Source organism: Dictyostelium purpureum, assembly GCF_000190715.1.
Source record: "Dictyostelium purpureum unplaced genomic scaffold DICPUscaffold_233, whole genome shotgun sequence".
Lineage (NCBI taxonomy): Eukaryota > Evosea > Eumycetozoa > Dictyosteliales > Dictyosteliaceae > Dictyostelium > Dictyostelium purpureum.
The window spans coordinates 22,265-49,639 of record NW_003519569.1 but is presented as its reverse complement, the minus strand read 5'-3'; the positions used below and the strand labels follow the sequence as shown (position 1 = coordinate 49,639).

General features: G+C 22.4%; 12 protein-coding genes across 12 annotated transcripts; 6 read left to right on the top strand and 6 right to left on the bottom strand.

Annotated features, from left to right (window-relative positions):
* Positions 1 to 280: 280 nt before the first annotated feature.
* On the top strand, positions 281 to 685 carry DICPUDRAFT_155190 (uncharacterized protein; the record flags this gene model as incomplete). Its single annotated transcript, XM_003290610.1, has 1 exon — positions 281 to 685. The coding sequence occupies one exon, from the start codon at positions 281 to 283 to the stop codon at positions 683 to 685; it is 405 nt and encodes a 134-aa protein (XP_003290658.1).
* Positions 686 to 2,617: 1,932 nt separating this feature from the next.
* Positions 2,618 to 3,432, top strand: DICPUDRAFT_155188 (uncharacterized protein; the record flags this gene model as incomplete). The annotated part of the gene is made up of 2 exons (XM_003290609.1): positions 2,618 to 3,234; positions 3,423 to 3,432. 2 exons carry the CDS (start codon positions 2,618 to 2,620, stop codon positions 3,430 to 3,432), a joined length of 627 nt encoding a protein of 208 aa, XP_003290657.1.
* Positions 3,433 to 3,583: 151 nt separating this feature from the next.
* DICPUDRAFT_49331 (uncharacterized protein) lies at positions 3,584 to 4,185 on the top strand. Its single transcript, XM_003290608.1, has 3 exons — positions 3,584 to 3,696; positions 3,774 to 3,952; positions 4,030 to 4,185. Exons 1-3 carry the CDS (start codon positions 3,608 to 3,610, stop codon positions 4,074 to 4,076), a joined length of 315 nt encoding a protein of 104 aa, XP_003290656.1. The 5' UTR covers positions 3,584 to 3,607; the 3' UTR covers positions 4,077 to 4,185.
* Positions 4,186 to 4,269: 84 nt separating this feature from the next.
* DICPUDRAFT_49330 (uncharacterized protein) lies at positions 4,270 to 5,825 on the bottom strand. The gene is made up of 3 exons (XM_003290601.1): positions 5,505 to 5,825; positions 5,036 to 5,432; positions 4,270 to 4,963 (listed from the first exon to the last, which is right to left on the bottom strand). The coding sequence occupies exons 1-3, from the start codon at positions 5,590 to 5,592 to the stop codon at positions 4,300 to 4,302; spliced, it is 1,149 nt and encodes a 382-aa protein (XP_003290649.1). The 5' UTR covers positions 5,593 to 5,825; the 3' UTR covers positions 4,270 to 4,299.
* A 612-nt stretch (positions 5,826 to 6,437) lies between these two features.
* Positions 6,438 to 7,718, bottom strand: DICPUDRAFT_92524 (uncharacterized protein). Its single transcript, XM_003290600.1, has 2 exons — positions 7,527 to 7,718; positions 6,438 to 7,448 (listed from the first exon to the last, which is right to left on the bottom strand). Exons 1-2 carry the CDS (start codon positions 7,700 to 7,702, stop codon positions 6,479 to 6,481), a joined length of 1,146 nt encoding a protein of 381 aa, XP_003290648.1. The 5' UTR covers positions 7,703 to 7,718; the 3' UTR covers positions 6,438 to 6,478.
* Positions 7,719 to 8,112: 394 nt separating this feature from the next.
* DICPUDRAFT_17837 (uncharacterized protein) lies at positions 8,113 to 9,563 on the bottom strand (the record flags this gene model as incomplete). Its single annotated transcript, XM_003290599.1, has 3 exons — positions 8,113 to 8,487; positions 8,548 to 9,392; positions 9,461 to 9,563. Coding segments are annotated over 3 exons (1,323 nt in total), but the record flags the coding sequence as incomplete, so codon positions are not given.
* A 1,190-nt stretch (positions 9,564 to 10,753) lies between these two features.
* DICPUDRAFT_98760 (uncharacterized protein) lies at positions 10,754 to 11,828 on the top strand (the record flags this gene model as incomplete). The annotated part of the gene is made up of 1 exon (XM_003290607.1): positions 10,754 to 11,828. One exon carries the CDS (start codon positions 10,754 to 10,756, stop codon positions 11,621 to 11,623), a length of 870 nt encoding a protein of 289 aa, XP_003290655.1. The 3' UTR covers positions 11,624 to 11,828.
* Positions 11,829 to 11,944: 116 nt separating this feature from the next.
* On the top strand, positions 11,945 to 13,296 carry DICPUDRAFT_155181 (uncharacterized protein; the record flags this gene model as incomplete). The annotated part of the gene is made up of 2 exons (XM_003290606.1): positions 11,945 to 12,121; positions 12,202 to 13,296. 2 exons carry the CDS (start codon positions 11,945 to 11,947, stop codon positions 13,294 to 13,296), a joined length of 1,272 nt encoding a protein of 423 aa, XP_003290654.1.
* Positions 13,297 to 13,409: 113 nt separating this feature from the next.
* Positions 13,410 to 14,527, bottom strand: DICPUDRAFT_37730 (uncharacterized protein; the record flags this gene model as incomplete). Its single annotated transcript, XM_003290598.1, has 2 exons — positions 13,410 to 13,932; positions 13,998 to 14,527. The coding sequence occupies 2 exons, from the start codon at positions 14,525 to 14,527 to the stop codon at positions 13,410 to 13,412; spliced, it is 1,053 nt and encodes a 350-aa protein (XP_003290646.1).
* A 198-nt stretch (positions 14,528 to 14,725) lies between these two features.
* On the bottom strand, positions 14,726 to 19,600 carry DICPUDRAFT_98759 (uncharacterized protein; the record flags this gene model as incomplete). Its single annotated transcript, XM_003290597.1, has 4 exons — positions 17,231 to 19,600; positions 15,573 to 17,161; positions 15,311 to 15,493; positions 14,726 to 15,238 (listed from the first exon to the last, which is right to left on the bottom strand). Exons 1-4 carry the CDS (start codon positions 19,437 to 19,439, stop codon positions 14,726 to 14,728), a joined length of 4,494 nt encoding a protein of 1,497 aa, XP_003290645.1. The 5' UTR covers positions 19,440 to 19,600.
* A 281-nt stretch (positions 19,601 to 19,881) lies between these two features.
* Positions 19,882 to 23,512, bottom strand: DICPUDRAFT_81373 (uncharacterized protein; the record flags this gene model as incomplete). Its single annotated transcript, XM_003290596.1, has 2 exons — positions 19,882 to 23,318; positions 23,395 to 23,512. 2 exons carry the CDS (start codon positions 23,510 to 23,512, stop codon positions 19,882 to 19,884), a joined length of 3,555 nt encoding a protein of 1,184 aa, XP_003290644.1.
* A 1,524-nt stretch (positions 23,513 to 25,036) lies between these two features.
* DICPUDRAFT_155178 (uncharacterized protein) lies at positions 25,037 to 27,085 on the top strand (the record flags this gene model as incomplete). Its single annotated transcript, XM_003290605.1, has 2 exons — positions 25,037 to 25,276; positions 25,394 to 27,085. The coding sequence occupies 2 exons, from the start codon at positions 25,037 to 25,039 to the stop codon at positions 27,083 to 27,085; spliced, it is 1,932 nt and encodes a 643-aa protein (XP_003290653.1).
* Between the last annotated feature and the right edge of the window lie 290 nt (positions 27,086 to 27,375).

The following is a 27,375-nucleotide window of genomic DNA, read 5'->3' as shown; positions in this document are numbered from 1 at the left end:
AAAATAAAGATAAAATAAAATAAAAACAAAATTAGTTCAAAGAATAAAATAAAATAAAATTTTATACACACTTATAGTTTTAAGCATATTTCAAAAAAATTTGTAATAATTTACCGACATTTGTAGTTTGGGGTTAAAAAAATAAAAATAAAAAATAATTCAAAAAAAGTAATTTAACACACTTGTAGTTTAAATAAATTAAAAATTAATTTAAAAAATTATTTAAAAAAATGATAAATATAAATATTGTTTTATTGTTATAATTATTTTATTTGTTATTATGTCTCACTCTAGCAATAGTTGTAATTTTTATAAAGATAGTTACTATGTCAAAGATGACTTTTTCAACCCTGAACCTTTTAGAGAAGGATGTTGTGATGAATGCCGTCAAAATTTCTTAAAGGTCTATATTGAACTACGTGAAACATTGGATACATTTATTACTCTTTTTAGGGGCATTAAGCTTAGCAAAGATGGAAAAATTCCAATGTTTTCAATGTTTGAAGTGGCTGATTACTATGAAGGTAAAGATAGATATTTGGGTGGGGTAAATAAAAACATTCAAGATTTGTTTGATATTAATTTATTAGACTTAAACATTCCCTTTTTAAAAAAAAGAAAGGATATTCCCAAAGATGCTGAAGAATCGTCATCAAAAAAAGATGAAGATAAAGAAGAAAAATAAAAATTAAATTTTTTTTTTTTATAATTTTCTCTTAATTTAAAATGTCTTTAATTAAAATTTTTTATAATTTTTTCTTCCAATATTTTATTTTGTGTATGAATTTTCACCATTGACAATATTTTTGACAGCTTTATTATATTTTTCTATGTTTTATTATATTATTTTTACTTTTTCCATTTATTGTTTCTATCATATAAAATTTCATTCTTTGTACTTACAATAAAATTGACATCAGCATTTTGCAAAAATAATAAAAAATTTTAACCATGAATTTTTTAATTTATTTATTTTTATTTTTTTTTTATTCATTCAAATATTGGATGATTCGTTGATTATTAGGTTTCTTTCTTAATTTTTCGATTCACTTGAAAATCGAATATTAAAACTTGGTTGAATAAAAAATCGAATATTAAAATTTGGCGGATCGGAGCCTAAATTTTGAGGTCTAGAGTATTTTGGGATCAATATAACATCAACTCCATTGTTATTGTTAAATTTTTGAAAATTTCAAAACTATTATTTGGACAGTTCTCTTGTAAAACATTAATATCTTAAACATTAAAGCAATAATCGCCAAGCTTGATCATAATTATCATTCAGTACCATAAAATATGTTCATAAATAAATGGTATTGAACCTACACCTCTCATTGAAGCACAATTCCATGCATTCACTGAAACTCCAGTTGGTCTCTTTCTTGATAGAATATCATTTGGATGGTATCTTTTACCTTAAATCCATTTTTTTAATTTCTAATTTATAAAAATATCGTTCAATTCAAGTTCCATCTGCAAAAATTACCCTTTTCCAATCTTCCACTGCACAGTCACTAAATTGTATGGCCATTGATATCTTTACCTCTTTGTTTTTGTTGTGAGATAATGCTTACATTTCAAATTTTCAAATGTAATAACTTGGTAATGGAGTGAACTTCTTATTGTGTTAATTAAAAGTTGTTCATTATAATTCTTCCAAAGATATAGTTTAGTTTGTAGAATATTATGACATGTCCCATCCGATAATAAATTTTTTATAACCATTTCAATTTAATCTTTCATAGTTATTTTACTACCTGGATATTTTTTAGGTTTAATTGGATCATTTTTTATTGCATAATTTCTCAAAATCCCTTCAATTGTTGATTACCTGCATCCAACTATTTCTTCTTTTTGAATGGTTAATTCCATCTTCATAAATTTATAAATTATTTCTATTTTTTCAAATTGACTATGTCTTTTTGTTTTATTTATTATAGTTTTATTAAAATATAATATTATAATAAAAATAAGAAAATAATAAAAATAAAAAGATAAAAATTAATTATCTTTCCATAAATAATTAACCTACTTTTTTAGAAAAGAAAATAAAAAAAAATAAAAAGAAAAAATGTTTTTGGTTATAATATTTTTTGATCTTGGTGATGAAGATGAAAATCTGAAAATAGTATCCTATTTGTTCCTAAAAACACCATCATTATACTCTATATATTATAAAAAAGGTGGTTGGGGCCTTAATTATTTAAGATAATTTATAATGAAATTAAATTATAATATTTATTTCATACCTATTAAAATTCCACTTTAAGGCATAATAATAATAATAATAATAATTATTGAATTAAAATTAATAGTATTGATTATTGGGTGTAAAAATGATCATCTATTGGGAATATTAATTATAGTATTTAATTATTAGTATTCATTATCAAACTAAATTTTTGTAAATATTGGTTCAAAAACCATCTTTAATTTAAACGAATGATTTTCTAATTCTGAAATGAAAATATTATAATTTTATAAGAAAATATTTTTAAAAAAAAATATAAAAAAATAAAAATTTGATAAAATTAAATGTTTTTTTTTTTTTTTTTTTTATATAAATTAAAAATTTTTTTTTTTTTTTTTTAAAAAATTTAATTAAAAGATAAATAAAATGGATATTAATAATAATTTATTAAATTTAATGAAATCAATTGATTTTTCTTGTAAAAAGCATAGAGATCAAAGAAGAAAAGATTCACACTCAACACCTTATATAAACCATCCAATTGGCGTTACATATAAACTAACACAAGCTGGTATAAATGATTTTGATATTCTTCAAGCTGCAATTTTACACGATACAGTTGAAGATACCAACACAACAGAAGAAGAACTTGTTAAAGAGTTTGGTAGAAAGGTTGCCACAATAGTAATGGAAGTTACCGATGATAAATCAGAATCAAAAGCCGATAGAAAAAGACACCAAATTGAACACGCTAAACATATTAGTAAAGAAGCAAAATCTGTTAAATTAGCCGACAAACTTTTTAATTTATCCGATATTCAAACCAATGCACCACCATCATGGTCCATTGATGTTATTCAAGGTTATTTTATTTGGGCCAAAGCTGTTATACAAAATCTTAGAGGAACAAATCAAATTTTAGAATCCCAATTGGATGAAATTTTTTCATCAACATTTATAAAAGGTGATAAACATTATCCAACCATCCCTTGTACTCCTGAAGAAGAACCAAAATTATTGGAAAACTATTATAAAATTATTATGTAATTTCATAAATAAAACAAATAAAATAATTAAAAAAATAAACAAGTAAATAAAAAATAATTTTTATTTTTTTAATCGCCAAACCATAATTAAAATATCCTTTTATATAATTGATTTAAAAGTTATTTTAATTATTTCTAGAATTTAAAATTATTATTTTTTAAAATTATTTTTTTTAAAAAAAAAGAATGTTATAGATTCCAAAAGGAATAATTTAATCCTTCTCATAATAATTATTTTTTTTTTTTTTTTTTATTTTTTTTTTTTTTTTTAATTTTTTATAATTTTTTTTTTTATAAAATTTTAAAATTTTTTTTTTTTTCATTTTTTTTAATTTCGCACAAATATATTTATAAATATTACACAAATAAAATGACTTTTTCAGAACCACAAAATACCACAGAATATAACCAAATCTTTGCTTCTGCCGATGTTGCTATTGTTTATCTTACTGCAACTTGGTATTTATATTTTAAAAAAAAAAAAAAAAATTTTAAATGATCATTATCTAACTTTTTCAATCTATAAAATAAATCAGGTGTGGCCCATGCAGAGCAATTGCTCCAGTCTTTTCAAGACTTGCTAATGAAAACCCAGAAATTGCTTTTATTAAAGTTGATGTTGATAAATGCCATGATTTACCACTTGCCTCAAGTGTCACTGGTGTCCCAACTTTTGTTGCTTTCAGAACTAAAGTCGAAGTTGATCGTAAAACAGGTAGGATATTTTTATTTTAAAAGAGCAATTGTGTACTGTATATATTTATTAATACTAATTTTTTAAATTATAAATAGGTGCTTCTCCAGCTGCCATTGAAGGTTTAATTAAATTATTAAAATAAACAATTATAACAACAAAACACAAACCATATATTTAAAGATTTCTTCTTATAATATAAAAAAAATAATAAAAAAAATGTAAATAATTTACACAACAAAATTTAATTTCTATAATAAAATAATTTTTTACAAATATTTTTTTTTATCTTTTTTTTTTAACAATTTATAAATTAAAAATTAAATAATTGTTTTTTTATTTTAATAGTTTACAATTTTTATTTAAAGTTAGGTGGAAGCAGATTGTGTAATAATAGTTTCATTTGATTTTGTTGTTGTATTTAAATTTAAATTTGAAATTGTATTATTTACTGTATTTGAAAATAAAATATTATTATTATTATTATTATTATTAAATAAATCTTTTAAGTCATTAGAGATTGGTATTGAATTTAAAATTGAATTATGGAATTCATCCAAGTTATCAATATAAACATGATGGCCACTTCTACTTAACATGTGAATGTTTTTTATATTTTTCATTTCTTTTTGAAGAAGGAAACCAGGTGTAGGATCGATCCAAGAGTGTTCACCATAAATAAATGAAATGTTTACATTTGAGTCGATTTGCTTCATACGTTCGAAAAGTGGAGAAGAAGCATAACCAAATGGCAAACTTACCATACGGAATAAATGTTCTCCACTGGCAGGCTCTAATGAATTTGAGTGATAAATATAATCGGAAATAATATTTTCAGTATTATCTGTTGGTTCAATTGGGAAAACATGTTGAAATTTCATTAAAAGATCTCTTCTAAATTTGCTTACTAATTTTGGACCCATTTTTCTAACAATGGATAAAGATGCATCAATTGATAGATATTTTGAAATTAAACGTTTTGGCATTGTTAAATTTTCTTCGAAATCTATTGGTCTGGCTGGTAATCCCCATCTATAAAATAGTTTATAATAAAAAATTAATATCATATATATATAAAATTTAAAATTATATTATTAAACTTACGGGTCACATAATAAAAGTGTATTTACTTTGTTTGGGTATTTTAATGCATAACATGCACTGACATAACCACCTAAAGAATGACCAACTAAATGAAATTTATCCAATCCAACTTTTTTAGACCATTCATTTATAGACTCTGTCCATGTATTTTCAGCTTCGTCAAGTGTTTTAATTTGTTCTGGATCAGGTCTTGAACTACGTCCAAATCCAATAAGGTCAATGGCATATACTGTATAGTATTTACTTAGAAAATCTAAATTACAACACCATAGACCTATTCCAGCACCAAATCCATGTACTAAAACTATTGGTTCGCCTTTATCCCCTATTTTAATAGTATTTATTACTTGTCCATTACCAATATCAATAAATTTTTGTTCATATTCTGTTTTTAAATCTGTATAAAATTGAAATAAACAATTAGTATAATAATGTGCATAAAAAAGTTTTTATTTTTTATAAAACATACTCGAAAAAATTTTTTTTTCTGCATTTTCTATATCAATTTGGGTTGGGGCAGTTCTCCAAATTGAAAATGTTTTAAAATAGTTTAACATTAGAAGATTATTTTGTAAATTTGAAAAATTATTTTTTATTTTTTTATTTATAATTGTTGTAAAATTTAATTTTTGTGAATTATTATTACTATTAAAAATATTTTTTTCTTTTGTTAAGTTTCTTCTTGTTTGCTTTGAAAATAAAAAGTTTTTAAAACCTTTATTTAATAAATTATTATTTATAAGTTTAATTTTTTTATAATATATATTTATCTATTAATATTGAAATAAATAATAGATTAGTTTAAAGTTATTTTGTTTTATTATAGTTAAAAAGAAAAAAAAAAAATTTTTAAATTTAAATTATAGTTAAAAAAAAAAAAAAAAAAAAAAAATTTAATAAAATGAAAAAATAAATAAAATAGAAAAAATAAAATATTTTGGGGGTAGTTAGCTAAATATTATTTATTTATTTATTTATTTATAAATACCTTTTTTTTTTTTTATAAAAATAATTAAAATATAAAAAAATAAAATATAAAAAAATGAAAAAAAAAATAAAAAAAATAAATTTTTATTTTATTAAATTTTAAATTATTATTTTTTATAAAAATCTTTTTTTTTTTCTATTTTTTTTATTTTTTTTTATTTTTTTTTATTTTTTTTTATTTTTTTTGATTACATAATTCACATTTCAAATTCTTTTTTTAAAAAATAATTATGATAGTCTCTACAAACTATTTTGGAATTGTAAGGTAATATTTTATAACACACGTCACACAAACACCCCCCTCATTCACTACTATTCAATTATTTGTCTTTTATTATTTCTATGAATTTTAAAAATAATAATAATCAATAATTAAAAAATAAAAATAAAAAAATAATAATCGATAATCATATATAATTTTTTTAAAATCAAAATTTTTATATAAATAAAATTTTATTAATTTTGATTATTAAATTTATTTTCTAATAATTTAGCAGCTTCAGAACGATTTAACATTTTTTTAAAAGCAACATCTCTTGGTACAGCTTCACCATCAAAGAAAGGTGAAAAACCACATGTATCACATAAACCAAATTGGTTTGGAGAAATATGGTTTGCAATTTCAAGTCCTAGTTTTTTAATTTCATCAACTGATTCTACATTTCTATCAATTCTAGTTACACCAAAGAAAACTTTTTGGTTTGGTTTTATATGGGAAGAAACTACTTGTAAAATCTTTTCTCTATTGTTTTCTTGGGCATATTCAATAAAGACTCTGCCTAATTGAAGAGAAAAGAGACCTGGTAATAAATCTTTGGTGATATCTACTGTTTCACTATGTGGTGAACCAAAATCACCACCTCTACATTCATGGATACCAATCTTTTGTAATTCTGCTTCAGAAAATCTTGAAAGAAGTGTTGCAATCAAGCCAATCATTGCATTAAAGAGAGAACCAGATGGGTCAAGTTTTAACGAAAGTCTAAGCTCAGTAGCATCAATTTGAACAAAACTAGCACCAGCTTCAAAGCATTGACGAATATCTTTTTCACATTCATTCAAAAGATCACCAATGAATTGATCACGAGAATAGCCTTCAATTGGATCAGATGGGTATACCAACATTAAAGCAGAAGGTGAAATTATAGCTTGTTTATATGGAACACCACCACAATTAGGAAGAGCCTCTTTGACGAAATCACTTGCATATCTAGCATAACGGAATGGAAGGTTTTTACCATTTAATTTTGGAATATGACGGGAATGACCATCTAAAAAGTCAATTGAAACTGCAACATTTGGATCAACAGACTTTCTTTCATCTTTTCTATCAAAATAAACTGAACCATCACCATTAAACTGATTAGATCCAAATATTGGATATCCAATAAATGAAATTTTACTTTGTTCACCATCACAAATACAACTAAAATATGAATTTTTAAAGAAAATAAAAAATATTAGCAATTATCTTTTTTTTTTTTTTTAAAAAAAATATATTTACCTTTGGTTAGTCTTAATAAATTCACCAATTGTTTCCTTTATAGCTAAATTTATATCTTTATTTAATGTTTGTAATTCAACTTTACCATTTCTAAAATCATTTATTTCCTTAATTAATGATGATGGTCTTGGAATACTGCCAATTGGTTCACTTTCAACTTTAATATTTCCTATCATTTTAATTTCAACTATTTGGTGGGTATTTGTTTAAATAATTTGTTTAAAAAAAACAACTAATATTATTATTTTAAAAAAAAAAATAATTCAAAAAAAAAAAATAATTCAAAAAAAATAAAAATTAATTAATAAAAAAAACAAAACAATTATTTATACACATGCCCACAACCCCCCAATCATTCTTTTTTAGAAAAAAATTATCAAAAAGGGCCAATAATCATAAAGATTTAAAAAAAAAAAAAAAAAAATTTTTAAAATCATGATTTTTTTGTGACACCCCTATAATATACCTATAAATTGAGAAAGGTTTAAAAAAAATTGTTAATTTACAAATATACAATATCATCATATATATGTAATAAAGTGTGAATTGTTTATTTAAATATTTATTTATTTTTTGATTAAATTGAAATTAAATTTTTTAATCTTTTGTATTGACTTTTTCCTGAATAAACCATTTTCAAGTAATATTTTCCCAATAAAAGTAATAAGAAATGATAGTCGAAAATTGATCTTTTATCATTCATAAAAACTTTCATGTGTTGATCCATTCTAGTGACTCTATCTTTGTTAAACTCTTGTAATTGTTTTGGAATACTTTTATATTCCTCATCTTTTGTAATTATTTGAACCAATTTACTTGCATCTTCAATACCAATAACTGTACCAAATAAATTATCCTGTGGTAATTTATCAGCTGCATCACCAATTAAACATAATGAATTGTGTGCATATGATTTAAAAGTAAAGTCGCTAATTGTACTTAATGTTAATTCAGTTTGGTTCTAAAAAAAAAAAAAATTAATGTCAATTTAATAGTGATATAATGAAAAATGATTACTTACATCTTGAAGTGAAACAATATTATGAGCACCTAAATCTTCAAAAATTGAAAACTCACCAGAAACATAATTTTTAAAGTTTGTATTATTATTATCAATTTCATTTTGTTTTAATTGTTTCTTAAGGAAAGAGCCAGAGAGTGCAATTTTATTGTTTGGTAAAATAAAAGAGGTCAATTTCTTTTCTCTTTGGAATTGAGTAGTGATAATTGGTGGTGATAACTCTGCTGTATTATTGATAACTGTGCTAAAATAACGTAACATTGATGACTCTTTTCCAAACAATGAATCTTGAATTGTTGATTTTTCTAATTTATCTGATAAATACTCACGAACTGGATCTTGTGATTCATAACAATTACTTGAACCAATTACCATATCATAATGAACTTTTATATGTGAATTTGAAAATGTTATAAATACACCATCACCTTCTTCTTGTTGCTGTGTTTGTTGTTGTTGTTTTTCATTTTCTGAAATTTTTTTAATTTTTAAACCTTTTTTAAATGATACACTTCCTTCGCCTCTATTACTTTGAATGCATTGCGATGTTAAAATTTCTTTAATTTTTGATTCACTACTTGAAAATACTATTGAATTTGATGGTTGGATGTTTTTAAAATATTCTAAAAAGTTTAAAAATCCATATGATTGACCATATTTTGAAAAGTAACCAATACCATTTAATTGAGTACTATTATTTAAAAGTTCATCTGCAACTGTTCCACCTCCATTATTTTTAAAAGCATTGTAACAATTATTGGTTAAAACAATACCTGTGTCATTCTTTGAATTATTACCACTGTCAACGATTTCACTCGAAACACCTTTTTTTTTTAAAAAAAGTGCTAAATTAAAAAAAATTGGTTAGTATGAATATTTTGGTTATTAATTTTTAATTTTAAAATAACACTACCCAAAGATAAACCAGGGATATCATTTCCACAAATCAATATCTTTTTTTTTGAGATTGTTGAATAATTTCTTATATTTATAAAAGAAATTATTTTATTTGATGAAATCATTTTTGAATAAATTTTTTAAAAAATGAAAAAAAAAAAAAAATTTTAATTTTTTTTCATTTTCATTTTCTTTTTTAGTTTTTTATTTTTTTTATTTAAATAAATAAATAAATTTTAAAAAAAACTATTATATAAAAAAAAAAATAAAAAAATATATATTAAAATAAAAAAAATAAAAAAATAAAAAAAATAATAAATAAAAAAAAATAAAATAAAAATAAATAAATAAAAAAAAATAAAACTACAAATAAAAAAAAATAAAAAAATTTTTAAGAAAAAAAAAAAAAAATAAAAAAATAATAAAATAAAATGAGAAATTTTTGATATATAAAATTTTTTTTATTTTATTTTTTATTTTTTTTTTTTATTTTAATAATTTTTTAAAAGACAAAAAACAAATAATAGTCATAACATCCACACATAAATATTTATAATCTAAAAAAAAACAATTTTAAATTTTACATCAACTGTATTTTAACACAAAACCACACCACACCAATATTTTTTTTGAAACATACACATTAAAAATTTAAAATTTAAATTTCCAATAATATTTTTTTTTTTTCTGTTACACATAATTTCACACAGAACACTTTATTATTATAATAAAATAAATATTTATTAAAATATAATAATATTCTTTTTTTTCATTATTTTTTAAATTTTTTATTCATATTTTTATTTAGTAGTAATAATTATATATATAAACCTTTGTAGTAAACAAATAAATAAATAGTAAATTAATAAACAATGGCCAACTCAGAAATCAAAAGAATTACTGAAATCCTTTGGGAACAGTATGTATTTTTATAATTAATTAATCTAATATATAATTTTTTTTTTATTAGAATTAAAGGAAATTATATAAACAGTTAAAAAATATAATTTAAAAAAAAAAAAAAAAAAGTTTATTTTTTATTTAATTTTATTATTTGCTAAATTTATTAGTAGTAAGGTATCCTTAACTTTTCTTTTTATTGTTTGGAACAATATAAATGAAAAAAAGGAGTATCAATCCATTAATAGAGACATAATAAAAAAAAAAAAAAAAAAAAAAAAACCTTTTTTAAAGGGTGGAATAAGTTTTAAAACCTCCAAAAAATAAAATAATAAAACCTTTTTTTTTTTTTTACTCTCATTTTTTAAAACATTAAATAATTAATTAATAAATAAAATAAATAATAAGAATGAAAATTAATGATGAATCAGATAAGAAAACCTCAACTTTAACATCATCAAGAGTTTCTAAAGTTCAATATAATGATAGTTTTGGTTTTCAATTTAATACAAATAATGGTGTCCGTTCTGCTGCTACAAAAAAGAAATCTAAATCAAATAGGGATTCATTAGCATTTAGAGAAAGTCCAGGTAAACCAGGTACTAAAAGATTTAACCGTTATTTAAATACCCAATTTCTAAAGACAGCCGGTAGTCTTGGAGATAATATTAATGCTGAAATGGATTACTCTTTTACAGAATCAAAGAACACTCTATTTTATCAAGATTCTCAAAATTCTACTTTTTACTTTGACAATATGGTTAATATCACATGCGACCAAGAGGAAGAATTAATTGACTCTATCCAACAACAAACCAAGAATGCCCATAATGAATCAACTGCTGATGGCGAACAATTATTCTCTAAATTAAGAAAGAGCTTAAGACCATTCTTTAAAAAGTCATTCCTTTTGGATAATTTATTCATTCAAGAAACTGAACAACAAATCCTTGAATTTCTTGAAAATTCATCTATCAAACAAATGGAATACAACCAATCAAACCCATCAAAAAGAATCATTATCCATGGTTTATCCTCATACTATTCATTACAAAGTAAAAGTCATTCAACAAAGAATGGTCAACGTATTCTTGTCATTAGAAAACCAAGAAATCTTCCACCTTTACCTGAAATCTCCATCACTCAATATTTGGCAGCAGAATCAAAAAAGAAACCAATCCAAATTCATCAAGTCCAAAAGAAAAAAGTTATTAAAAAGAGCCAATCTATTTATATCAAAAAGAAACCAATTAAAATTGAAAATGAAATTAAAGTTTAATTTATTAAACTAAAGAAAGATATTAAATACTATTGTATTTTTTTCTTTTTTTTTTTTTTCTTTTTTTTTTTTTCAAAAACATATAAATACACTTTTAAAAAAAATAATTTTTTTTTTTTTTTTAAAATAAATAAAATAAAGTAAATTATTTATTTTTAATAATATTTAAATATTATTAAATTATAAATATTTTTTAATAAACAACAAAATTAAACTATTTTAAAAAATTTCCCTCTTTTTTTTTTTTTTTAAAATTTTTTTTTTTTATATTATTTTTTGTAATTTTTTTTAATATTAATAATAAAAACAAATAATATAAAAATGATAGATAACAGAATTAATGATGATATATTATTTATAAATAAAGTTAGTGAACTTTTAATCAAATATAATGACGAAGTGGATCATTTAAACAATGGTATATTGGATTATTATTATAATAATGGTTTTGATAAAAAAAATTTAAATAATATAGAAAAAGAATTGGGTATAGTTAAAGTAGGTTATTTTATATTAAAGTTGTTATTATTTATTATTAATTTTTTTTTTTTTTTTTTTTTTTACTTTTTTTTTTATAGGATTGTTTTTCAAAAATGAAATGGAATTTTATTGAAAATGGAAATAAACAAATTTTTATCAAAGAAATTATTAGTGAAACACAAATTACAACACCGAGTCAACAAAGTGTTCATATTTTAGAAGATAAAATAAAAGAGATAAAGAAAGATTTTAATGAAAATAAAGAGAAAACAAAGAAATTATTTGAAACCATAATTGAAATTATAAATAGATTTTCAGATTTAAATGAAAAGTTTGAAAAAGAGAAAATAAATTTACAAAACTCAATTATAAAAGCAAGTGAATACATCGAAAAAATAAATAAACTTTTCAATCAAAATAGTCAAAATCAAAATAATACCAACACCTTTTTAAATTTAATTTTAAAAGTAGAAAATGATAGTAACAATAACAATAATAATAATAATATTCAGCAACAACAAATCGAAAAAATCAATAGTTCAATAGAATGGTATAAAAAATTTAATGGTTTTATGGAGTCAATGAATGACTTACATTTTATTTCAAATATAGAAGGTGATTTAAATTCTTTACAATTTGAAATAAAAGGATTAAGTAACTCAAGAAATTCACATATTTTAACATTAGCTTTGGAAAATCAAATAAATTTATTAGATTATACAAACAAGTTGTCTGAAAAAAAGAAAAAGAATCAATTAATTAAAATTAGCAACTATACTTTAAAACCTAATATCGAAGAGTTAAATAAAGTTATTCAAGATATAGTATTAGACTCAAGTATATCACCAATAGAATCATTTAGTGAAATAACAGAGTTGATTTATGAAGTTAAAAATGTTATTTCAAACTATTATTCAATAGAGTCCGAAATTCAAGATGTATCGCTGCGTTATAAAGTTAATCGCCAGATGAAGCAATATGGTGAGTTGTCGATTCAATTACCAACAGGTTATGTTTGTAATTTATTTTTAGACTCAGATTATCCAAAGTTTTCAACAATAGAGATCCAATCAATTCAAAAACCAAATAGTAACGAGCTTGTTACTAATTTATCTTTTATTCAAAAGGAAATAAATGAAAAAAGATGGAATTTATTACAATTAATTGACGAATTGGATTATTATTGTAATTAGAATTAATAAAGATTTAAAATGTAAAAAGTTAACTGAAATGAAAATATAGTCTATATAAAAAAAAAAAAAAAAAAAATATTTTATTTTATACTTTTTTTATTTTTTATATTTTTTTACCAACCAAGAGTCTTTTGGATTATAGGTGAAGCAATTGAGGCCATAATTGAATGACCTTGTTCATTTGGATGACCATTACAACCAATATCATCTGAGGTAAGAATACCTTCAAGATCAATATAAGTGGCACCAACAATTGATGATACATTTTTAACATATTGACAACATGGTTGACCTATCATTGGACCGCAAACTAAAAAGAACTCTGGTTTGTTTGGATAATTGCTTTTTAAACTATTTACAAAACTAATATAGCCATTTTGGAATACCTCTTGTGATGGTGCTGGTTGAGTGCTATAATCGTTTGTACCTAAATTAATAACAACAGCATCTGGTTGGAATAAATCGAAATCCCAATTAGTTGTTGTATCAGTTGGGAGAATATATGGATATAAATCTGGCATAGTTTGGGTCGAGGTACTAGTTGGGGAACCATAATTACGAACTACACCTTTACCACTCCATGCTTCTAAATATAATTCAGCTTGAAGTTCTCTTGCTATAATTGCTCCATATGTTCTATTAAAAATAAATTAAAAATTATTAGTAATTTTTTTTATTTTTTATAATAATAGTAAACTTACACATAGTTATTTTCTGTATCTGGTGTAAATGGACATGGTGAAGTACCTAAATCACCGTATCCACATGTAATTGAATCACCAATAAATTCAATTTTACGATTTGTTGGTGGTGAGTATTGTTTAGTTGAGCAGGTGCTATCAACAACAAAACCATAAAATCTAACTGGCCCAAATGAAGCTTCGGTTCTCTTTGATAAAACAAGAGTATATGTTTGAGATGGATTTAAATTGTTTTGACCAATGATATTATACATTTGACGTGGGGTGGAGCTAACATTGAAAGCACCATAAAGAGCATTGTTTATGATTACATCAAACCAATTATCACCAGCACTATCTAAAACTACTTTTATGCTTTTTGTTCCTGTAAAAGTTAAAGTAATTTGACATCCAGACCATTCAAATGTATAGTAATCAGGATTGGTTGTATCCATTCTACCTGTATAATAAATATCCGAATTTGAAATATCAATTACTGTTTCTGATGAAGATGAGGATGAATGATTTTGACAGTTAATTGTTAAAACCATTAACATAAAAAATAAACAAATAATTAAATATTTCATTTTTTATCTATTAAAATTACAAATATTAATATATATGCAAAGTAAAAATATAAAAAAAAAGATTTTTAAAAATAAAAAATAAAAAAAAAATTATAAAAAATAAAAAAAAAAAAAAAAGATATTTTTTAAAAAAAAAAAAAAAAAACCTATTTTATTTTATTTTTAATCAAAGTTTGGAGAGTTTTGGTTAGACTTTGATCTTTTTTTAATTCCATTTAAAGAATTTGGTGATATTATTCTGTTACTAATTATTGGAGTTCTTAAAGAATTTTTTCTTTTTTTTTTTTTCTTATTACTGTTACTATTTGAACTAAATGAAAAATCACTACTACTATCGTTACTTGAATTATTATTATTTCTATTTATTGGTATTGGTAAATTATCAAAATTATCTATATTATTATCTATATTATTATTATTATTATTATTATTATTATTATTATTATTATTATTATTATTATTATTAATATTTTGTATTGGAGAGGCAAATGTAAAATCATCACTTATTATATCACTTGTATTGTCATCATTACTATTTGAAGTTAAAATATCTGAAAAAGATTCATGTAATGCTATAATATCATTTCTATTGTCATCCAAATACATTCCATATGTAAATAAAACTTGTTTGTTTTTTTTTAAAATTTCTTCCTGTGTTTCTATTAATTTTCTTAACTAAATAAAATAAAGATAAATTTTATATTAATAATTATATTAAATTAATAATTATGAATAAAAAATAATTACATTATCGATAACTTGTCTCGTTCTAAATAAAAAATAAAATTTTGGTACAAATAATAAACCTATAATTGCCACAATAAAAACTAATATTGGAATATTATATACCAAAAAATCGGTTAAAGAACTATAATTTAATGCAAAACCAATTGGAATTGTAATTATTAATATAAGGGTTAAAATATAAATCTATAGTTTTTTTTTTAAAAAAATTTTAAATTAATAATATTATAAATTATTTATTTATTCTGTATTATTTATTACTTACTAAAATACCAATATAAAAAAATTCATTAAACGTACCCGGAAATGATCTATATTTTCTACATTTGATTACTAAAAAACAACCAAGTAATAATATTGAAAATTCGTAAAGTGCTAAAAATATAAAAATTATATAATAGTTTTTTGAATAACAATATGATTGAATTGTTTCCCTATTTAGGTCATATGTGTACACTTTATGCATTGTAGTTGCAAAACCTGATACTATAATTAATATTACTGGAAATATTAAAATTGCACTTTCTACTTTTAAAAGAAAGCTATTTTCTATTGATAGATCCTGAAGTTCTTCAACACCACGAATTAATTGAAAAACACGATATTGCTTTATAAAAACTGCACTAGTTATTGTAAATATAAACAAAGGAATTAAAACCATTCTAACTGTACATGTCGGAGAAGATGTTTGGAATGATATAAAAACTGATATTAAACCAAAAACACAACCAATGATAATTATTAAAAGAAATAGAGGATTTGAGTAACGTATGATACCTTTTTTTCTAAAAATAAATGTCATTATGGCGCTGGATAATACAAGTAGTGAGACTATACCTGCTGCAATGCCAATAACAATTTTCGAAAAATGGGTTTTCCCGACATCAGTTAAGCAATAATACGAGTTTGGACCTCCAATGTTATATGGTTCTTGGCCTTTAATACAATTTACTACTGTTATTGGATAGTCTCTTCTGATAGCTTTAAAATTAGTTGTAAAGGCAGAAACTGTTAAGTTACAGTGTGTTCCTGGGGCACCACTAATTCTAACATTATAAAAAACACTAATACCTTTGTTATTTGAGCTTGTTGAAACTACACCAGTTAGACTCATTTGTTCACAAATCGAAAGTTGAAAAGAAATATCGCTCCTTCCTAAATATGGTTGGTCAAAGTGGTCATATGTTTGTATAATAATTGGACGAATGATTGATGGTGGGATTGTATTGGGCAACGTTGCAGAGAAGGTGTCAAAACCAGAGTTTATATTGCTTCCAAAATCGGCAGTGTTATTATATAGAATACAGGCACTGCAGTTGTAATCGCAAACTACTTCGTTCACATAGTAAACTATTGCACCTGCTATATTTGCGTGATTTTTGACAAATGTATTATTTTGAAATAAATATGGTTTACATTCGGCTTGTGAGTAAGATAGGTCTCTAAAAGTTGCTAAATTTCCATAATCTGCAGTGTTATTATATAGCAATGTATTTGTAACTGATATACCACCTGTTTGATCTGACTGTATTAGACAACCATTAAAGCAAGTGTTATTTGAGAAAATAACATTGTCTACATAGATATCTGTTGAAAATGCAACTTGAAAACAACCGGATCTGAATGTATTTCCTGTTATATTTGATGTAAATAAAAATACCGTAGAGTTGAACCAACTTTCAAATAATGATGAAATTGTATTATCATAAACTTGTAAATCATAAAAAATTGCATTTGATAAGTTATTTAATCTAAATATACCATCGGATTTTTGATTTCTATTTTTATAAAAGCGACATGATCCAAATACAACCAATCCATTATTAAAAGAGTTTACTATTCTATTTGCATTATCTAAAAAATTATTAATAAAAAACAAAATTTTAAAAAAAAATAATAATAATAAAAGAATGTTATACATACAAGTAAACTTTGTAAATAAACAGTATAAAATTGAAGGATGAGCTAAAGAAAATAAAACTGAAGTATGATTGCTAAATACTGATTCTCTAATAAATACAAATGCAGATGGACTTGAAATTGAAATTTGACATGTTGAATTAATAATAGGTGGATTAACACCCAAAAAAACACTTTCTTCCACCATTACAAGTTTTTCCGAGTAAGATTCTATGCTTGAAGCACCAGGAGAAAAGTTTGATGTAAATATACAGAGAGACACTATTACAATACTATCACTACCAATAAAAATAGAAGCACCTGAATAAACAGCCAGATTGTAGTAAAAAAGACAATTCCTAATATATGAAATAGTATTTGGTAATATTTGAATAGATGTTCCTGCTAAACCTACATTGTTAGTAAACGTGGTTGTATTTATAATTACATATCCACCGTCCACAACAATACCAGAACCCAATGTTGCTCTATTACTGATAAATTCACACATATCTATATAAGTTGTTGATAGTGAGGAAACCACTCCACCTCCTACAAAGCTTGAGGCTATATTTGAACGAATTGTAGAGTTACTGACTATGCAAGTTGAGTAAGCGCAGCAAAATAAACAAGAGCCAATTCCTGCAACATTGTTTTCAAATAAGCTATTGGATATAGTAATATTACTTGAGAATGCAAATAAAGTACCTAGTGAGTCTTTGTTTGAATTGTTTCTAAAGGTGCATAGTAAAACAGTTAAAATTGATAACCGAGCATCCATAATTGTTCCAGTATTAAAATCATTTGTGTCAAAAATTCCAACATATTGATTCTCTTTGCTGTATGTATCTCCAAATGTTAAACCAATTATATGAACATGTGTATTATTAAAGAAAAATATTCTTTTATTTTCTTCAGTTGTAACCGGCATTGTAATGGTTGTTGAATTACTTCCAAACAAACCAACAAATTGAACTTTGGTCCATCCTTTGATACTTATTGTTGTTTTGATATAGTGAGTGCCTGGAAAAAAGAAAATGATAATATCACGTCCCCTTCTGAATGGGTAGGCTTTGGACAATACATAATTGACATCACTACATGGAGCTAAATAATCTGTTCCACAATCTTCGTTATCTGTTCCATTTACTGAAATAAAATAAAATCTGATTCCTGTTGATCTTTCTTCTATTTCTGTGAATACTTGTTTCATTTTTTCAACTTGATCTTCTATTCTATTATTTTGATTAAAAAGTTCTTGAAAGAAAACTTCATTTAAAAGAAAATTTATGCTTAATTCTATTGAGCTTCTGAAATAATTGTTCTGTTGAAATATAATATCATATAGTGATTGAAATGAAGCTAGACCGAAATTATTAACAGGGTTAACAATTTCACTGGATTCAAATAATTGGGGACTATCTGTTGCATAAGGAGTTGGAGTAAAACCTAATATACCGCTATAGCCGGAGAATACATTATCGGTAATGAGTTGTCTATCGTCAATTCCTAATGCTCTACTCTTAACATTTGTAGGATTATGCGGATTTATAAAATCTCTTGGAGCAAATGGTAAAAACCTTATTTGTGTATCATAGCTATTTGTTAATGTGTTTATTAAACTTCTTAAAGATGGCCCATTAGTACTTGTTAATATTTCTTTATTACTATTATTAATATTATTATCATTTTTATTATTTATTTTTTTTATATATTTTTGTAGTTTTTTTATAAATATTTCACCATTATAATAAATTTCTTCTTTATTTTTATTTTTATATTTTTCCATTAATTCTTTAAATTCTTTTTCAGCTTTTTTATTTTCGATTTCATTATTTTCGATATTGATTTTGTAATTTTTTTTTTTTTCTTTTTTATTATTAAAATTATTATTATTATGAAAATCTTGAAAAAATTTTTTATTTTTAAAATTATTTATATTATCCTTTAAATATTCGTTAATTTCTTTTTCATTATATATATTACTATTAAAATTATTTTTATTATTATAATTATTATAATTATTATAATTATTATTATTATTATTATTATTATTATTATTATTATTATTATTATTATTATTATTATTATTATTATTATTAAAATTTTTTTTGTTATTTTTTTCTTTAATATTATTATAATTTTTAAAATTATTATTTAATGTGTTTGTTGTACAAATTAATATTAACAAATAAAATAATATTATAAAAAAATAAAATTGTTTAAATACCATGATTAAAATTATTTATTAATATTTATATTTATTTTTAGATTATTTAAAATTATTTATATTTTTTTTTTATATATATGATTTTCATCATCTTTTTTTTTTATTTTTATTTTGTTGATGATTTTTTTTAATTGTAAAATAATAATCATTACATAGGTTTTATTTAATATAGTGGGTGAATAAATAATAAATAATAAAAAATTTGAAAAATAATTTAATATAAAAAAAAAAAAGTTTCAATTAATTTATTTAAAAAAAAAAAAAAAAAAATTAAATAAATGAAAAAAAATTGGATGTGTTTCCATTGATATAATAAAAAAAAATTTAGTGTGTTAACACACTCCCCCACCACACTAAATTTGTATTATTTTTTACTTTTTTTAAATAAATATTATTTTTTATATTCTTTTAATTATTATTTATTTATTTTAAATTAAACTAAATATTATATCCTTCTTCTTAAATTATTTTCTGAAATAATTGGGCTACAATTGGTAGATTTTGATTTCTTATTGTTTGATTTTTTACGATTTTTTTTTTGATTTAATTGATATAGTGTTGGTGTACTTAATTTAAAATTTCCATATTCGGGTATATTTTTATTATCTATTTTATTATTATTGGTATTATTGCTATTAAAAGGTATAACTGTTTCATTATTACCTTCATCAGAATCTTTTTTATTTATTTTTTTATATTTTTTTTTTCTTTTTTTAAATTCTTTTTTTAGTTGATTAATATTTTCAAAATTATTTTCTTGATCATTTTCTTCGTCTGATGAAAAAGTTTCGTGAATATTAAATATTGGATTATCTGTTTGATTTCTATCTATTAAATACATTTTATAAAATATTAGTAGATCTTTATTTCTTTCTATTTCTCTTTCCTGAGTTTCTATAACTTTTTTTAATGATGAAACAATCTTTTTTTTTCTAAATAAAAAATTAAGTTTTGGTAAAAAAATTAAAAATAATGTCACTGCCACAATTATTATACTTCCAATGGAAACTACAAGAAAACTAGTTGTTGGATTTGATTTTAAAACATAAAATAATGGTAATATTACAACAAAGATTAATGTATAGTTGTAAATTAAAAGAGAGTTAAAAAGGGATTCGTAAAATGTACCTGGTGTTGAGTGATATCGAATTGATTTGATTGATATAATACATGAAATTATTAATATGATTAGGTCGTATACTGCAATTACAATTGAAAATATATACCATTTATTGGAGTGACACATATATGTTGCAGTTTTGTAGTTTAAGTCGAAAAAGTATTTGGGTTTAACTGGAAATGCTATTAAACCGATAATAATTAAAATTATAATTGGTCCCATTATGATTGATCCATATTTTATCATTTCTAAATTATCTGTATTTATTTTTAAAAAATCGCTATATTTGAAAAGTTTAAAAATTCTGTATTGCTTTAGAAGAGCCATTGTAAAGAGCATTCCTAATCCCAGTGGTAGTAATAATGTTGAAAGAATACAAGTTATGTTTGATACCTTTATGGATATAAATATCATTATGCATAGTACTAGACATCCTATGATAATTACAATTAGAAATATAATATTGCCAACATTTATAACCTTTTCATTAATGTATATAATTGTAATTGCTAAGCAGGTGAATGAAAACAATACCAGAATGCCAGTTATTAAACAAATTACAATTTTTGAAATTTTTGATATATCCTTAACCAATAGACATTCATAAACTTGACCTGTAGTAGTACTACTAACATCAAATATTTGTGTATTACATGTACATTCCTGTATGTTTATACTTTTATTTATTGGACCATAATTCCCTTCCATTGGTAAAGAGTTGTAGGTTAAATTACATTTTGTACCGGGCACTTGATTAACTTTTAAATTATAGAGTGTTGTAATACCATTTGTTTGAATTATACTACCCTTTATTCCTTCTAAACTGATATTTGAATTTAAACATTGTGGAGTAACAGTAAATATTATATCATTTCTACCTTTTATCAAGTTACCAAAATGGTCATATGCATAAATTATTGATGGAAATTCTCTATTCGATTGAACACTTGAAACCTGAAGCACAAAGAACGAAAAGTAGTTTGAATTAATGTTTTCACCATATCCTGCATAGTTTCTTTCGAGTAAACAATTGGTACATGTATAATTTATTTTAACATCACTTGAGTAATATACTATTGAACCGGCGGCTAAAGCTTTATTGTTTTGAAATGTGTCATTTATAAATTCACCACTAAAATCAGAGCTCCATAAGATTGGTGTTGTTGAAAAATAAAATATTGCACCATTAACTCCAGTGTTGTTTATATAGTAGTTGTTTTTTGATTTTAAAACACCCCACTGGTCAGTGTAAACCACACAACCCCTTACATGACCTACATTACCCTTGAACATAGAATTATGAATTTCAAGTGTGTATCCCTTGAGTGCTATAACAATTTCTTCCTTCATTGTATTGTTTAAAAACCAACATTCTATTAAAAATATTGATGAATTGTATGTACTAAATATTATAGATGAACCAGAGTTATATAAGAAACTATTTCTTGAAACTATGGATATGGCTCCATTTCTTAACACAATTAAGTAGTCTTTGAAAATATTATTTGAAAAAGTGCACGAGGTTGCAAATAAAAATCCTTGAGAATGAATATTCACAATTTTACCATTTATTTCACTAAAAGTTACGTTATATAAGGAAATGATTGCGTTTGAATTGCACCATATTGTTGTACCAGTTAATTTTCTAACAATTGAGTCTTTGATTTGTAAAAAATTAAAATTTGATATTGAAAAAATGGACTGTATAATACCAGGTACTTTGTAATCTTCTGAAAAAGAAATGTGACTATTAATAAATATTGCAGGTCCTGTTCCATGGTTTTCGACTATTGCTGCCGATGGTGAATAGTTGTTTTGAATTATCGATGTAGTTACATATAGTGACGAAGAGTCTAGCATTGAAAAAACCCCTCCATACAAGAGTGCCCTATTATTGATAAATTTACAACTCGAATATAGTGCGTTTGATGTATCTAAATTTGAAACCCCAGAAAGATTTGCACTATTATAAAAATAGTTGGTTTTGAAAGCTGTATATGTTGATGAATTGAAAATTAAACTAACCCCCCCATTTGAAGCTATATTGTAATAGTATGAGGATTCATAATCATAAAGAACACTATTTGTTTGTATTATTGAACCACCATTTGTTCCTCGATTATTGTGAAAAGTATTTCTATAAAATTTGGACACACTTAACGGACCTATTGCAATTGCTCCCCCATTACCTCCTTTTGTTTTTTTATGAACAGCCACATTAAAACTAAAAATACAATGGTCTACAGTTAAATTTGATGCTACTGTAAAAATAGCGCCTCCATTTCTTGCTCGATTATAACTAAAAGTACAATTTGAAAATAAAATATTACTAAAAATACCTTGAAAAGCTCCTCCAGAACCAGTAAAATATATCTTTGTTAAATATTCACTATAGGTTTGATCTGGTATAATACCTTTTGGAATGAAAGGTGGAGATAAATTCCTTGTTATATAAATTTTTTTAAATGATATTCCTACTACATTTACGGTTGAATTTATTAATAAAAACCCTCTAATACTAGGTTTTGTTGTTATTATAGTTTTGTCTCTATTACCGATACCAATTAGATTGAACCCATTTTTATAGTTGGTAATATTTGCTGTTTTACTATGGTTATACAACCCTGGAAAGAAATAAATACTGATATTATAATCTTTTACCAATAAATTATTTTCCAATAAATAAATTAAATCTGAACATGGATTTCCAAAACTACCACAATTAATTTCATTTTTTCCATTATTTGAAATAAAATAATTTACTTTTATAAAATTTAATAAAAATATTAATAATTTTTTTTTTTTTTTAAAAATATTTTTAAAAAAAAAAATAATTACATGATGATGGTGATGACGGTAATGATTGAGAGATTGAAAATGAAAAATAATTAAATAATAATAATATAATAAATAAAATTTTTATTAATTTAAAAAAGTAGTCATTTAAAATTAACATACTTTTTTAAATCTAAACTTTATTTTTTTCTTTTTTTATTATTATAAAACATTTATAAATATATTATTTTTTAATGCAATATTTATATTTTGTTGTTGAATTTTATTATTTATATTTATTATTAAATATTTTTTTAATTTTATGTTAATTTTATAATTCATCTATTATTTATTTATGCCTTTTTTATTGGTTATTTATCGAAACAATATTGTTAGTTTTTATAATTAATATTAAACCATTAATAGTATTTTAAAATCTACTTGTGCTGTTATGTTTGTTTTATATGATTATTTAAATAAAAAAAATAAAAAATGTAAGTGCCAATAACCACAGAAAAAAATTTAAAAAAAATGAAAAAAAAAAAAAATTTATTTGAAAAAAAAAAAAAAAATCAAAGTAATGAGAGTGGTGGAGGGGTAAATGTTTTTGAAGCATTTTTATTGAATGGTGTGAAAAGGATGTGTGTTCAAATTTTACTTTTTATTAAAAAGGAAATAAAATAAGATTAAAATACAAATATTTATAATTACAATTAATAAATATTTTAATTTTTAAATTAGTAAAAATAATAGTTAAAGCTTTACCATTTAAATTAATTAAGAAAAAAATTTCAAAAAAATAATTTTTTGGTTTTCATGAATTTAAATCTTTAATAAAAATAGCTCACATGTAATTTTATCAATTTTTTATTTAAAAAAAATAAATAAAACCTTTAAAGAAAATGAAAATAATAATAGAAACTCCTTAATATTAAAAAAATGAATTCATATTTTTTTTAAATTATATGAATAAATCATAAAAAAACAAAATAATGTTATTTTAAAATAGTATTCAAATTTAGAAACCGAAATTAATAAACATTTTAATTATAAAAATTTAAATTAATAAAAAAATAAAAAAAAAAAAAAAAAAAAAAAAAAAGTTAATTTAAAAAAATAATTAAAATATTATAAGATTTGTTTTAATTGGCCCAATTTGACTTTTTTATTTTTAGTCTCATTGTCCAATAATTATTTCAATTTAAAACAAATAATAAATCAAAAACTACAAATAATATATAAACTTATTTTTAATTAATCAAACTTCATGTTAATAACCTATTTTAACTATCAAAAAACAAAGGGTTTTATTTTGAATCACTATTATTAATATCGTCATAAACTAACAATTGTTATACTATATTCAAAATTTTTTTTTTTTTTTATTTTTATTTTTTTTTTTATAATATTTCTAACTTTTTCAAGGTATAATAGATACTTAAGAGTTCTTTATTATATAAGAAACTATTAACATTAGTTTTCATCAAAGATCGAAAATATTATTGTAAAAGTATTTTGTATCATTACACATTTTATTCATTTTTGCACTTTTTTTTTTTTTTTTTTTCAAAAAAAAAATAATTTAAATAAAAAAAAAAAATTTCTATTGTAAATAAATATAAAACTATAAAAAAGAATAAATATAAATAATAATAATTTTAATAATAAAAACCATAATTATTATAGTAAAAAAATAATAATTCAAATGTTAGAAAAAAATAATATAAATAATATAAATGACAACAACTATGAAGTATTAATTGTAGGTTGGGGTCCAAACGGGTCTTTAATGGCAAATCTATTAGGTCAAAAAGGAATTAAAACATTAATTGTTGAATCTTCAAAAACATTTACCCAAGTCCCAAAAGCTGCTCATTTAGATGATGAAGGTTTAAGAATTTTAAAAAAAGTTGGTTTAGACAATGAAATTCTAAAACAATCATATGTAAATATAATGTTATATATGTAAAAAATAAAAAAATATTTTTTTTTTTTTAACATTGATATATAAATTAAAAATATATATTTTTAAAATATTAATTTTTTTTTTTTAAAATTTGAGGAACTAAATGTAAAATTCAATCAGTCTTTTGCAAACAATAGCTTTACTACAATCCATCCCGATACAACAGAATTAAATTTCCCAAGATCAATTTTTTGGTATCAACCCCATTTTGAAAAATCAATTAGAGATGGTTTTCAAAGATTTAATTCAGTAGAAATTCTAACTTATCATAAAGTAATATCAATTGAAAAAGAAAATATCAATAATATACCAACTATAAATGAATCATCATCCTTTTCATCATCTTTATCATCATCATTCTCATCCTCCTCATCCTCTTCATCCTCTTCATTTTCAACATCTTCTTCATGCTCATCTTCCCCACCATTAATATCATCTTCCTCATTAAACAATAACCCAATAAATTCAATTAAAATTTTAAATTTAGAAACAAATGAAATTAAAAATATTAAATGTAAATTTATTATCGGTGCAGATGGTGGTAATAGCTCAATTAGAAAGATGATGAAAAGCAAACTAGAAGGTACCAGTGGTAAAATGAGATGGTTAGTAGTAGATGCCAAAATTAACAAAGATCACCCACCTCTCCCAAGCTATTTTCAATTCGTTTGTAACCCATCAAGACCATGCCTATCATTACCAATACCTCCAGATCATTTCCGTTGGGAATTTGTCTTATTTGATCACGAAGATTCAAAAGAAATGGAGTCTTTAGAAACCATTAACTCATTATTAATTCAACACATGGCCGATTTATCAAAACTAGAAATTGTTAGAAAAAGTGTTTATACTTTTCAAAATAGAATTGCAAACCATTGGTATGACGGTGATTCGACTCTTTTAATTGGTGATGCATGTCATATGATTCCTCCATTCTTGGGCCTAGGTGTTTCAAGTGGATTCAGAGATTGTCAAAACTTAGCATGGAAATTAGATTTAATCCTTAGAGGTATTGTAGGATCACCAAAAGAATTACTCTATACTTTTCAAACTGAAAGGCAACCAAATATAGAAATCATTACCGAAAAAGCAAACCAAGCTGGTCAAATTATAATGCAAACAAACAAATACAAAGCATTCTTTAGAAATTTACTTTTAAAATCCCTCTTGTCTGTTCCTCCAATTGAAAAACTATTTCAGAATAAAGCTGGTATGAAACCACCAAACATTATAAAACAGGGTGTTATCAATTATAAAATCTTAAATAATGAAGGTCATTTTGATGAATTAACCAATCATTTTCAAAAAATCATAGGTACTCAAATTACTCAACCATATGTAAAACTACTAAACAAAACACAAAATAATATCGATGAAGCAGAAATATCAAATAGTTCACAGAAAAAACTTTTAGATGAATTTTTAGGAATTAATTTTTCAATTTTATTTTTAAATTTTGAACAACAAAAACATGAAAAGCTAATAAACAATTTAATAAACAACAAATTATTAAGTGAAGAACTAATGTTTAATTTTATAAATGTTATTGGTCATAATCAACATTCAAATCAATTCTTTAATCAGCAAAGTGAATCATTCATACAAATTAAAGATAACTCAACAGAATCAATTTTTAAATTCCTATTTAACAAATTAAGTAATAATCAACTGCCCCCAACAATAATAATTATTAGACCAGATAAACATATATTTAGTATTTATAACAATGACAATTTAAAATATTCAACAATTATATCAACATTAAAAAATTCATTATATATTAATTAAATTTATTTTAAATATAAAATTAATATAAATAATAATAATAATAATAATAATAATTATACTGAAAAATAATGGTATAAGTAAAATAAAAAAAAAATAAAAAAAAAAGATAATCAATATTATTTTTGGGTATGATATTAATTTCTTTTTTAAATTAATATTCATTCAATTTCATTTTTAAAAAAATGCTGTTAACAATACCAATTAATAAATAATCAAATAATTTACAAATTTTTTTTTATTTTTATTTTTTTTTATTATTTTATTTTATTTTTATTTTTTTGATATGGACT

Bases quoted from the DNA above. Each gene is read 5' to 3' on its own strand.
- DICPUDRAFT_49331 (XM_003290608.1), top strand. From the start codon at position 3,608: ATGACTTTTTCAGAACCACAAAATACCACAGAATATAACCAAATCTTT. The intron at 3,697-3,773 runs GTATTTATATTT...AAAATAAATCAG, and splicing joins GTTTATCTTACTGCAACTTG to GTGTGGCCCATGCAGAGCAA. The intron at 3,953-4,029 runs GTAGGATATTTT...AATTATAAATAG, and splicing joins CGAAGTTGATCGTAAAACAG to GTGCTTCTCCAGCTGCCATT.
- DICPUDRAFT_49330 (XM_003290601.1), bottom strand. From the start codon at position 5,592: ATGTTAAACTATTTTAAAACATTTTCAATTTGGAGAACTGCCCCAACC. The intron at 5,433-5,504 runs GTATGTTTTATA...AATTTTATACAG, and splicing joins AGAAAAAAAAATTTTTTCGA to ATTTAAAAACAGAATATGAA. The intron at 4,964-5,035 runs GTAAGTTTAATA...ACTATTTTATAG, and splicing joins ACACTTTTATTATGTGACCC to ATGGGGATTACCAGCCAGAC.
- DICPUDRAFT_92524 (XM_003290600.1), bottom strand. From the start codon at position 7,702: ATGATAGGAAATATTAAAGTTGAAAGTGAACCAATTGGCAGTATTCCA. The intron at 7,449-7,526 runs GTAAATATATTT...TTCATATTTTAG, and splicing joins TTTATTAAGACTAACCAAAG to TTGTATTTGTGATGGTGAAC.